Below are 13,397 nucleotides of genomic sequence, written 5' to 3' on the forward strand. Positions count from 1 at the left end.
AGCCTGTAGCTGAGCCTGCCGAGCGGCCTGCTGAACATCAGGAGGGGCTAACACTCCAGGCCTCACCTCAATAACAACCGGGATGACCTCCGGCAATACCTCCGGCTGCCAAATCAGCACGTCAGCACCCCTGAACCTCAGACCGACATCAAAGGTACGGGTGATCTGCATGCTAGATACTAACGCGCGGCCCAACCTGGATGACGGGACCGGATCAGACAGCAGCGGATCATGCTCGGGCACGATCCCTAGCGAGCGTGCAATGGCGGTGATGTATGAGCCAGTGTACAGCTGCCCGCGGAGCTGCCGGTGGTATGCTGTAGAAAAGTAATCTGCCAGGCTGGCTGCTAGATCGCAGGGCTGGCGGCGTAGTAGGCAGTATAGAAAGAAAAGGTCACTGAGGTTGACCTTCTCCTTGCTGGAACCCCGCGGCACGATAGTTGACGCGATAACATGGTGCAGGTATCGGTACAAGGGGTCTCTAATGGTGGTGGCCTTTTGCCAGGATTTCCCAAAGGGAGCCCTGGAAATGGTCCTCTAGAAACTGATAAGCGTCTGCCTGTCCATCATCGTAACCGTCTGCGTATATAAATCAGTATCAAGCTCAGGCTCTGTGTACAAACCTGTAACGACAGCAAACTCCCGCACACTCATCTGAAACTCCTGACCAGCGAGACGGAATGTAACCTCGTGGACTGGAAAATCCGGGTCCTCCACGTAATCCGCCGGATGCGGCGCGTATGTAAACGTAGAAAGAAACTCGACCGTAAGCTCAGGGTACGAGTCCTCCATCGCTAACTTAAATAGGCGCGACCAAGGAGTATCTAGTCCAACTATATCACGCGCCCGCTCGACCTCTCCCAAGGTAGTCAGCAACTCCCAGTCTATCCCTACATGCTCCCCAATCTCTATGGTGCGCAACCTAGCGCATCTCCCCCTCGCCCGTGACCCCTGCGGAAACTGCAGGTACGGACATGCCGGCTCTCCCTCGTCCCCCACCTCTCCCTCAGCCTCCATATGCTCAATCTCGTCATCGGAGGAATCCATCCCTGCACGTTGAAAAGATAATATTAAATAAACAAATAATATTAAACAAATAATAATATTAAATAAACAAATAATAATATTAAATAAACAAATAATATTAAACAAATAATGACATTAAATAAACAAATAATAATATTAAATAAACAAATAATAATATTAAATAAACAAATAATATTAAACAAATAATCATATTAAATAAACAAATAATAATATTAAATAAACAAACAATAATATTAAATAAACAAATAATAATATTAAATAAACAAATAATATTAACCAAATAATAATATTAAACAAATATTAATAAACAAATAATATTAAACAGATAATAATAATTAAACTAATAACAAATAAAAAATAAATAAACATGAACCAAAGCGCCGCGCTATGGCCTCGGCGCGGTGCTTTGGTTCTTCATTTTGAAGAACAGAACCAGCCCCGAATCTGTGCAACCGGCCCCAATCAACACAATAATCAACATGTAGGTTATACCGAAACGATTAAGGGTGTTCGATCTTACCTTTTAGCGGTTGAAAGCTTGAAAAAATCGAAATCCAGCTCTAGTGTGTGAAATCGCACCTTATGTGTGTGTTTTTTGGTTTTGGGTGAAGTGGGGGAGAAGCTGCCCCGCTTCAGTGTATAACGACGGACCTAAGCGCCCCGCTATGGCCATAGCGCGGCGCTTTGGTGTCCAAAATGAAGCGTTATGGCCAAAGCGGGGCGCTTTGGGCCTTTTTTAAATTTTTTAAAATTGTTTTTAATTCACAAACGCGTCGATTAATAGTCTAAATTTTACGTTTTTTCCATTATACATCATTTTTTAATATATATGGACTATACTGCAAGTTCCGGATCAAATCGGTTACGTGTGATGTCTTATTCCGTTATTTCGTATCATTTTGGTTTGAAAGCACAAGTACTCCTGTGAGAAGTGTTATGTGTATCAGCCGCCTACCGTACATGAACATGACGTACTTTTCACTAATTGTAGTATTATGATGTATATTGTCATTTTGGGTCGTACAAGTGCGTATTGAATCTGATTGGGTCGTGTCGGTGACATTCGGTTTAAACGTGATGTAACGCATATATTGAACAAACACAAACGTGATTATTATTAAACACATTTAAGATACATCGTGAACATATGGGGTTACATTAAGGTCAGGGGGAACAATACGTAAGCATTTCGTATGCGTTAATCTGATCCATGTATAATGTGTGCCAGGCTGTTGCGCGCTCTGTTCTGTTCGCTCTCCAAAGTAGGTTTGGGGGAGGCATTGGATAACAACCTCCAAGCTCTACATGTATGAAATGCCCATTGTCGACGAACACAACCGCAACCACCAGGGGAGGTTGCTCAGCTTCGTTTGGCCCGCCCAGCAGAGGGAAAATTGTATCGCTCCCACGAATGTCGAAGGTGTGAACAATCACACCGTATCGTTGGGCAATAAGAAACCCCATCTCAGGCATCGTCATGTAATTTTCGATACCTGCTCGTCCCACCCCCTTGAAATCGATCCGTGTAACCAGCGCATCATAATGTCCTATGTTTTCCGGATCGAAAACCTGCCTCCAAAGCGATTCGTTCATACGTAACTCCTTTAGAAGTTGTTTCCGGATCATCAAATATGAATTTTGTTTCACTCCTAACCCAACAGCCACCGATCGAAACCCACAATGACCATCTGGTTTCATGTCCTTTATTCTAACGATGTATGGATGGATCACTTTGGGAATCTGAGATGCGTAGTTGCGGATCGCTATATCTGTCTTAGGACCGAGCTTGATCATCGGGAAATCAGGGTGTAGGTTGAGCGGTTTGGTATTATTTTCTCTTCTAGAATCTTCGGGTGATATGTACGAGCTGTGACGGGGAAGATCGTCTGAGGCCTCGACCCAAGTTTCTTCTGACGGAATGTAAGAGCTTTTTCTAGCGGTTTCAGCCTTTCTTTCTTCCTGCGTTTTCAATGTTGGGCGACCACGAGTTTTCTTCAGAACAGTAGGAGGTTTTTTGTTATTGTTCCTTGGATTGAGGATTTGCTGAAACTTTTCAAAGAAGCTCCTTTTCACTTGAGGGGGTGTTGGATCGATCTGTTGTTTCAATTTTTCAAATTCCGCGTCTACATCGATATCCTCTATGTTATTCCTTGCAGGCTTGAAGTCAAGCTTCTTCCAGAACACGTCTATGTGTGTGATCCGGATTTGCTGACCTGTGGATGAAAACAAATTAGGTGGCAAAATCATACCGAGAAAGGTCAATTATAGTATATTAATTACCGTTATTTTCCATCTTTTCCAAACGATAGACACATGGCAAACCACAGCTAGTAAAAAGTTGGCAACCACAACTTGCACCGTAGGCTCTCAACCCGTCTTCCTTACGGTTTAGTTCCATACTCAAAAGCTCAATCGCATATATTGAAACCTTTCTGAGAATATATGCAAGCATGGGCTGATTCTTGTGGTGCGTCATCACTTTTCGGAGGCTTGTTTCAAAGCTACTTCTAATCTCGGCGTATTGTCTATCAACAACATGATCAACATACAGTACAAGTTTATCCAGTGTGTTGCGATGACTTGGAAAGTGACTTTTTAATGTTGCATGCATGCCCTCAACCCTGTTGGTCGTAGTTTGGTGAAAGTTGATAGTTTTGTTAATCCAGCAAGATACAAACTTTTCACGGTACGGATCCAACGAGGATTTCTTCAAATAATCAAAAACCTCTAAAATTAAAAAATGTAAATAGTCAGTTTTTGTTATTATATAAAATTTGAACATAGTTATGTAAGAAATACTCACGTTCACGGTCATCTTCTTTCAGCTGTGCTTCAAGGTTTTCCAAGTTATACCTGTATATTTCCTCGGTCGTAGACTCGCACAATGTCCAAAATGTACGTACGAATTCTTTCCACTCCTTGTCAGAGAATTTCTTCTTGCTGTTCTTATTAATATTTTGTTGAATATGGAACCGACAAAGATACTTATGCGCTTTTGGAAAAACTTGTTCACACGCGTTCATTAGCGCAAAATCCCTGTCTGTTAAAATCACGCGCGGTTCCATACATCCTGCCAGCATAGACTTGATCCTCTGCAACACCCACAGGTAGTTCTCTGACTTCTCAGCGGAAATTACCGCACAAGCAGCCGTAAACGATTTGTTTGTCGACGTCATGCCTACGACCTGAACAAATGGCAGGTTGTACATGTTCGTTTTGTAGGTGGCGTCAATCATTAGCACATGCGGGAAGGCACACCACATAGTGAATGATTTTTCGTGAACAAAGAAGACGTCTTCAACTTCGTTCGATATCTCATTCGTGCGCATGTAACAAGTGTAATTTTTTTCGATAAGAATGTTTTCAAGTTTTTGCATCGGTGACTTACCGACATTTCTTTCGGCGTTGATCTTCTGAACAGCGTTGTGTATATCTTTCGGAATAAGCTTTCTAGCCGGATTGTTTTTTGTCAGCGTTCGCCAGATACTTTGGTTGGGAATATCTTGCTCTGCCAACTCCTTAACCAGGTTTTTGTCCTCCGAAGAAAGCCTTCTCGCATACGCGTGACCCTCGAAGTTTTCAATAGGAGTGTGGTTATGCTTCGCCTTCGTCAATTCGATCCTCCAAACACTTCCGGATGATTCCGAAAACCCGATCATCTTGAACGGGCAGCCTATTTTCTTGCTACCCGTTTTCCTCTGTGTAGCTATACTCTTATGCTCCCCACCAAAAGTACATTGAAACCAAATCTTGTAATTCTCTCCTCTTTTATTCGACCTCTTAGTCACAATGAGGTAACCATTGTCTTTTGCCGTGTCTTGTACCCAACGCACCAACTCTTTACGTGACGAAAAGGTCTGCGTTGTATCAATCGAAAATGTAACCGGGTAACAACCTTCCTCGTCAACAGACACATCCTCCGGCTCACCATCGTCACCGAGGTTCGAATAGACTTGATGTTCAAAGCTCTGTTCACAACCGTAACTCTGGTTTGGATAACACTCCTGCTGTACAAAGCGTTGCTCGCCACCGTAACCGAAATTCGAATAACCTTGTAAGCTCTGTTGACAACCGTAACTGTCGTTTGGATAACACTCCTGCTGTACAAAGCTATACTCGCCAACGTAACCGAAATTCGAATAACCTTGTTGTGCGTAAGGGTCCTCCACAGGGGTATTCAAATCCAGCTTCACCGTGTTATCACGATAACGAATGCCAGATACAACCTCTGTCTCCCTCAAGTTGGACGACACCGGTTTCTCAAACGAGTCAGAAATAGCGGTCCCCTCATAAGAATCAGGAACAACTGACTCGTCAGAATATTGACCGAAAAGATAGTTGCTTAACCACGACATCGTTTTTTCAAAACATGTAACTAATAGAGCAAAGAAAATCGACAAAAAACAAATCGAATGATGAATGTCGAGTCTGAGCAGGGATTTAAAGTGAGCATTTGGGGTCGAAGCGCCGCGCTATGGCCAAAGCGCGGCGCTTAGGGTTCACGGGACAACTGAAACCTCGTATCACCTTTATGTCTCTGCATGTCAGTCAGTCAGTCAAACCTCGTATCAACTTTTGTCGACCTAAGCGCTCCGCTTTGGCCATAGCGCGGCTCTTAGGGGTGTGAAAATTATTTTTGGCATACGTCCTACAAGTGCCCTAGCAACCCGAAGACCTGTTTCAATTGTTTCCAAAAGGGGCATGTTAAGTCAGAATGTCCTAAACTCGAACAAGGATCAAAGAAGTAGGGAAAGAACGAAGAAAGCTCTAAGGCGAAGGGGAGGATGCCACCCTAACCTATTATAACAACTAATTAATGTCACACAAATATTACAAAAATTGCCACCAACCTGATATCAGCCATTAAACACATAAATCTAATGACCAAGATCGCTTCCTACACTTTATAGGAAAAACACACTTTACGCAGAAACCTGACTCTGAAAAATAATTGATGATAATATAGTAATTAAAAGATTTACAAAAGATGTTTGCATGATTTGAAAGATTTATATAAAATCTGATGTGTAAAATTTCCTTTATTTTTATCCATTTTTATTAGAGATAGACTTAACTATTTCCGGATTTTGTATTTTTGATGAGTACAGAATTTAACTTAGCTTGGTGTCAATTATTAAAAGGTAAAGGGCAAACCCGTCTTTTCACATTGAATGCGACGTGGCAACCTATGGCAACATCTATGATTTGTAACGGACGTTTATCTGCAGAGCATAATCAGAAAAATGACTGTCAAAGCAATATCCACGTCAGCAAACAATATCCACGTAGGCAAAATTATATCCACGTCAGCAGAACAGATAAAACACCTTATATATACAAACTCTCAGCTTTCTCTGTTAACACCAAACACCACTCAAAAAACTCAACAACCAGAAAACTTTTCCGATCACCGTACGCCGTCGCCGGCGATAATCTGACTGTAAAATTGTGTAATGATTTCGCCGGAGATGACTTTTCCGTCCGCCGTTCGTCTCCGTGATGTGTTAATCTTCGTAGATGCCGTTCTCACCTAACCTAAAACCCTAGCGAAATCGAACAAAATTAGCAGAAATTAGAAGTTATTTCATCAATTATCATACAAATCGATGTTAAATGAACACAAAGAGTATGTTAATCCGGCTAATTCGAAGATAAATACATAATTTTTCATGTTTTTTTGATTTTATCAGAGTTTTAGGGTTTTGAGCCGATTGATTTCGCGTGATTTGATGATATACTAGTTCGTGTGCTGTGTTTTTACTATTACAGCCGTTTAGATTCCGTAATTTGATTTTGTACTAGTGTTGTTGATTTTGAAAATTAGGGTTTTTAGGTTTTCTAGGGTTTCGTTTGTTCAAAACTTCAAATTAAGTGATAATCGGAGAGGTTTTTGTTATGCCGTTGAGGATGAAGATACAACCGGTCGATTGTTCATCGCCTGAGTGTTTCGAGTCGGTGAAGACAGTGCAGAAGTCTCGGTTGAGACGTTTGTTTGATTTCTCGAGCTTTTTGAGGTCATCGGCGGTTGCGGACAGGTCCGGCGCCGGCGAAACGCAATGCGGCAAGGATGTTGTAGACGAATTCGAGCCGAGCTCTGTTTGTTTGGACAAAATGGTTCAGAATTTCATAGAGGAAAGTACCGAGAAAGAGAAACAGTCTGTTTGTTTGAACAAGTGTGGTCGGTGCAATCATCGCCGGTGTAATTCCGGCACCGGCGAGTGCAGTTCCGATGGCTCTGAAGATGAACTTGACTCGTTTAATTGTTTCGGAAACTCTATTAGTTCATCCACAGATGCATGTGACCCTCTTAAGGTGATAAATAATAATATTATTAAGTATCTTATGAAATTGTACGGTTTGGAAATTGGAACCCTAAAACGTTGATTTTGAACATTTTATACAGAGTTTGGTGGCTTGTGAGACGGTGTTTGAGAGGAATTTATTGGCGGATGTTGCTAAAATTGTGGATAAGAACAAGATCTGCAAGAAGAAAGATGAAATTAGCAGAAAGATTGTTACCGATGGGCTCTTGGCTGCCGGATACTCTGTTTCTATCTGTAAATCCCGGTGGGAGAAAACTTCTACTTATCCTGCTGGTAAGACAGATTTTCCCCAAATTTTATTGTTTCTTTGTATGAAATTTATAAAATGGTAGTTTAAATGTTTGATTAAGTTATAATTTTGAGGAAATTACTTTACTTTATAACATTTATGGCTTCAGTTACTCACTGTTCACAATTAGTTTAGTTGATTTCATTAAATTTTGTATTAATGATGTTATTTGATTGCTGTTATAGTTTAATGAACATTTCTTGCTCCCATTACTGATTGAATTGGTTTGATTTCGTCGAATTTATGTAATATGTAATAATATTTTGGGGATTGTATATGAACAGGGGAATATGAGTATATTGATGCTATGCTAGAAGGGGATAGAGTGATTGTGGACATAGATTTCAGATCAGAGTTTGAAATTGCAAGATCCACGAAAAGCTACAGAGCAGTTCTTCAAATACTTCCTCATATATTCGTGGGTAAACCCGAACGTCTCCAGAACATCATCAACGTAGTTTCTGACGCTGCAAAACAGAGCTTGAAGAAGAAAGGAATGCCTCTTCCCCCATGGCGTAGAGCCGATTATGTCAAAGCTAAATGGCTCTCACCTTGCAACCGATTGGTCAACAATCCGACTGACGATAAGAATAACCATAACCAATCGTTCACTGAAACCGCAAGCAAATCCAACCCGATTCTAGAACCGAAAGACCCGGTTTTGAATGATGAGTTTGAAGCCGTGGGAGGTACCGAGGAGGCTGTGAAACAGTTTGAGCCGTTAGAGATCAAACCAAAGGTACCAAAGATCGGAAGTAAAGTTGTTAGCGGTCTAGCTTCTGTGATCGAAGGCAAATGATAATGGTGGTAGGGTTCAGTTGGTCTAAATTCACTCCAAATCCAGTTTCCAGTTTGTGGTTCTTGATTTTCTTGGCTAAAATCTTGAAAATGGAACCCAAATCACTAAAATGATTTGGATAAATTGGGATTTAGATTGACTTGGACCCCTAAGGTTTTGGTATTTTGACTATTTTCCTTTTTTTGTTGTTTTTTTTTTTTTTTTTTTTTTTTGGGTCATCTTGGCACCAGGAAATAGTACAAAAAGAAAGAAAGAAAGAAAGAAAAAAAAAGAGAGAAACCTATATAGTCTAAAAAGATAAGATGGGTAGACTGAAGTCCCCTTGGTGTTTTTTGCTGTAAGGGTCCATCTTTGCTAACTGCTTTTTATAATAATTGAAAGTATAAATAAACATATAATTGAATATTCTGTGGTTTGTTGTATATCCTGCATCCACCTGATTCCCCTGGTTTCTTTTCTTATTTTTCTACTTTGTAAAAAAGTTGTTTTCGTTTGTTTATCTTAGTTTCTAGCACAATTTGATGCTAGATCATAGTTGTAGTTATGGCGAGTGTCGAAAATCTTGTGATTTGTATGTTCTGGGTGACGGGTTTTAATTTTTGATATGGGTTACGGGTTTTTAGAGTTGTATCGAAGGATAGGTTATTAAAGTTTTGATCTTTCGTTATTTAATTGGTCTGGGTGATAGGTTTTAGAGTCGTACCGAAGGGTATGTGATTAAAGTTTCGACCTTTCATTATTTTAATTTCCGGGTGATGGGTAGGTGATCAAAGTTTCGATCTTTCGCTATTTTAATGTCCGGGGGATGGGTTTTTAGAGTTGTATCGAACGGTATGTGATTAAAATTTCGATCTCTTGTCATCTTAATGTCCGGGTGACAGGCTTTTAGAGTTGTATCGAAGGGTAGGTGTTCAAAGTTTTGATCTTTCGTTATTTTAATGTCAGGGTGCTGGGTTTTTAGAGTTGTATCGAAACGTAAGTGGTTAAAAGTTTCGATCTTTCTCATTAAATGTTTGTGTGACGGGTTTTTAGAGTCCTATCGGATTGGTAGGTGACTAGATCTTTTTTTTTTTTTTTTTTTTTTTTTTTATGTCGGGGTGACAGTTCTTTATAGTTGTATCGAAGCGTGGCGGTTAAGTTTTGATCTTTGGTTTCTTAATGTTTGGTAACATGTTTTTTAGAGTTGTATTGATGGGCTGGTGATGAAAGTTCTGATCTATGACAAAATCACGAAAAAAATCATTTTGGTTGTTATAGTTCTATCCCTCAATTTATTCAACGTGACATCAATACACGATTAAATGTTCATGTATCTTATGGCCAAGTTAGATGACTATCAAGACACTCAAAAGAAATGACCACTTCCACAATTATCTGATTGATCCTGTGTTCATCTTTATCTCATGTTCGGGTGACCTTTGTTTAGAGTTGTATCGATGGTTTAGTGATTGAAGTCTTGTGATCTTGTGTTGTATACTGTTCTGGTGAATGTAGAGTTGTATCAATGTGTTGGTAATTAAAAGGTGAACTTAGAGTTGTATCAATGTGTTGGTAATTAGAAGTCATGATCTCGTGTTTTTCCGCGAGTGACATTTTTTAGGGTTGTATTGATGATAGATGATAGATGTAGGGGTGTAAACGAGTCAAAGCACTCGTGATTTGTGATACTTGAGATCACCTTCCTAAAACTCGAATAAAGCTAAGCTTAAATGAACCTAAGCTTCGCTTATTAAATTCGAGTTGGCTCGCATGCCCAAACGATCTGACTAATATAACAATTTTTATAAAAATATATTAATATAGTAATTATTATTATTATGTGTAAAATTACGATAAAAATAACCGATTAATCAATTTTATGTTGTATATAAAAATTATAATTAAAATGTATAAATAAGTAGTAATAAATGTATATATTTATTTAAGTAATAAAAAATAAACTAGTTGAACCTCAAACTGAGCTCAAGCTTGAAAAACTAATCACGAGCCAATCTCGAGCTCAAACTCTTGAATGTTAGATGAGTCGAGCTCAAGTATAGTCGAGCTCGGGTCTCAGCACAACTTGTTTACGCCTCTAGTTATAGTAATGGAGGTTCAAACAATGTGTTTATAACCCTGAGGTGACAATTTTTTTACATCCAAGTGTATATATTAATATGACTAAAGTTTCTATTACATCTAAGGGTATATATTAATATGACTAAAGTTTCTATGATGTGTTTTCTTTTAAGACACTAACTTGTATTTGAAGGTAGGTGACATTGGTTAGTCTTTTGGGGATGTTTCTTTTTGATCTTGAAGGAATATATAAAGGACAATGGGTCCCAATATATTGAATTTTAATGATCTTGAATAGGTCCACAATGCCCTTTACCTAATTTGGTGGATTGTGTATATATCCATCAACCTAAATGCACCTTACCCTACAAGTTTTTCATTGTTTGCAACGTGCAAGACCATTGACATGATGTTTTTCCTAGTCCACACTAACGTCGACACCTCGTTAGCATCCCTACCACTCTGAGATCGCGTTGGTACATAAGCATCTATATGATTTATTGCCTACTGTGCTCTTGATTATTCTTCATACTGTTACAGTGCCGTATAGTAATTATTATTTTTGAGTATATGTATGTGGATATAACTATAAAATTGATTTAGAGCAAACATGCTAAGATTTTTGTCGGTCATTGGACTTAAAAGCCAATGCACTCGTATTTATGTCTAAATCCCGTCAACAAAGTTGTATTTGTTTTTTTACAGTTTGCAATTGAAGTAAAATATGACTTTATCTTTTGGGTTATGTCACACAACTTATGTGTAATAAAACCATTTCAAATAAATTTTCTTATCGAGTACCGGTAACGTAACAAACCGAACCGATATCGCTCTAACAACATCAATAACGGTACCGTTATCCATTCTTATAATTTTTTTTGGTTTCAGTATGAGCCGATATCTATATTTTTCTATTTTTTTTACCACCCATACTCAGGCATGTAATTCATAACAGAGGCCTGCAATTCAAAACTTTATTTTTTTTTTAACTTTTCTCAATTGATCAGTATTATTGTAAACAATATTTTATATTTTGTATATATACCGAGGTCACCCATCATCACACGAAGAATGTGTAAGACCCAGTTTATATTACCAAATTTAACAACCTAAAAACCTTGCATTTAACGCCAAAATGACGACTTTACAAAAACTTTCATAGTATAAACCCAAAATATTACAACATACATGTATTGTTGTTATAAAATCCCATACAAGACGGTAACTACCATTAGTTTACTTAGTATCTAAAACAAAAGTCATAATTGCGGAAGCGTTCTAAAAGATTGTGTGTTCGGTTCGGCTCGCTTGCTTGACCTTCATCCTTTACTTGAGTACCTGAGAACTAACATTTTAAACAAGCATTAGCACTATCACTTCTTGGAAATTACGTGTTCGAACCAGGTCCGAACACTGATTCGAGAAAATGATCAAAACAATTTTTATCAAACAGGGTCCCACCGTAATTTACGGTGTCACCGTAAATTACGGTGACTTCTGGACATTTGGGACCTACCGTAACTCAGTAGGTTTCCACCGTAAAAGAATTGCAGGTCACCGTAAATTACGGTACTACCGTAATTTACGGTAGACTCTGCACATAACTCCCTTGTTTAAAAATGCAGTTTTTTTGCTGGTTCATTATGAGTCGAAACAGCATACTTTCGTATGAATCGTTATACGGCTGGACTAGTTCTTCGTATTTGTATATCGGTTATCACAATACTCAACTATAACTTAATTGGGCATGTTACGGAAATTAACATTCACGCTAATTGCAAGACTTCTAGTTGATCTTTCGTACTATGATCATGCATCGAACCAAAACTTAGCATCTATAAAAAGAACAAGGCTTATAAGTTTGTCTATGGTGTTCGTTACACGGCCTACACCGCATGTATTATTCGCACAATATAATAATGTCATGCTTCGTGTTTATTACCCAAAACTTGTTTGACCCGTTTGGGTGCGGAGTATAAGCACCTTACGGACGCTCGACTTCATGTTTATAACTTGTTTAGGGCAATAGCCAAATTCATGACATAATGGAAATTCTCGGTCATCATGCTTTCATTCCTCTTTAACCAACTCATAAAGCTACGATATGTATAATGTAATGAAACAGTAAATTTCATACCTTTTAGAGCGCGTCTTTTCCTCGTGAACTCCCTCCGGCTTGTCCGCTAGATGAACCGGACTCTTTGCCTAGAAAATTCAGTTTTTATAACATGTTTAGAACTCCTTTTTATGACCACAATCACATCATTATGGACCATTATAAATTCTGCGTTTTTATCCAAATTTCACATTTAAATCCCCACTTAGGCATTTTTACAAACACCTAGTGGGTCAGATTTTTCTACCTTCATAAACATGTTCATGACTTTACAATTCAACATCCAATTTCACTATATTAGAAATTTTGCATGCATCTTGACATTATCTTTTCAGAACTTATCTTTCCAAATTTTCAGATTATGCAAAACAAGAGTTATAATTTCAGCATTAAACAAGTTTCTTAAGGTTCTCTAATCACCTACAATGGTGATTAAGTAATCCCTACAAGTATCATACAAGGTAATGTCAAGAAATCATCTAGGGTTTGATCCTAAACCTCACACTCCTTCTAATTTCAGCCATGCATCAACAATCAAGCTGAATTTCTCATGTTTCACAATTAACCTAGAATTTGTGATGTAACAAAATTACTGAATTTCACATACCTTTTGATCCTTACAACGAGGTGTTTACTAATATGTGATTAGAGCTTGATTTGGAACTGATTTGGGGCTTCAATTGAAGAGATTTTGGTGTGAAACTTAGGGTTTTGGAGAACCCCTGTCGCCCCCTTCCTCTCTTGATCGACCAGACTCCCTAATTT

General features: G+C 38.8%; 1 protein-coding gene and 1 long non-coding RNA gene across 2 annotated transcripts; one reads left to right on the plus strand and one right to left on the minus strand.

Annotated features, from left to right (window-relative positions):
• The first annotated feature begins 6,283 nt into the window (after window positions 1–6,283).
• On the plus strand, window positions 6,284–8,866 carry LOC110910320. Its single transcript, XM_022154998.2, has 3 exons — window positions 6,284–7,359; window positions 7,451–7,643; window positions 7,944–8,866. The coding sequence occupies exons 1-3, from the start codon at window positions 6,943–6,945 to the stop codon at window positions 8,456–8,458; spliced, it is 1,125 nt and encodes a 374-aa protein (XP_022010690.1). The 5' UTR covers window positions 6,284–6,942; the 3' UTR covers window positions 8,459–8,866.
• Window positions 8,867–11,652: 2,786 nt separating this feature from the next.
• Window positions 11,653–13,397, minus strand: LOC110914703. Its single transcript, XR_002578522.2, has 3 exons — window positions 13,240–13,397; window positions 12,654–12,721; window positions 11,653–11,861 (listed from the first exon to the last, which is right to left on the minus strand). It is a non-coding gene; the product is annotated as an uncharacterized LOC110914703 (long non-coding RNA).

Source organism: Helianthus annuus, chromosome 15 (genome assembly GCF_002127325.2).
Source record: "Helianthus annuus cultivar XRQ/B chromosome 15, HanXRQr2.0-SUNRISE, whole genome shotgun sequence".
NCBI classification, from domain to species: Eukaryota; Viridiplantae; Streptophyta; class Magnoliopsida; order Asterales; family Asteraceae; genus Helianthus; species Helianthus annuus.

Bases quoted from the DNA above. Each gene is read 5' to 3' on its own strand.
- LOC110910320 (XM_022154998.2), top strand. From the start codon at position 6,943: ATGCCGTTGAGGATGAAGATACAACCGGTCGATTGTTCATCGCCTGAG. The intron at 7,360-7,450 runs GTGATAAATAAT...CATTTTATACAG, and splicing joins ATGCATGTGACCCTCTTAAG to AGTTTGGTGGCTTGTGAGAC. The intron at 7,644-7,943 runs GTAAGACAGATT...GTATATGAACAG, and splicing joins AACTTCTACTTATCCTGCTG to GGGAATATGAGTATATTGAT.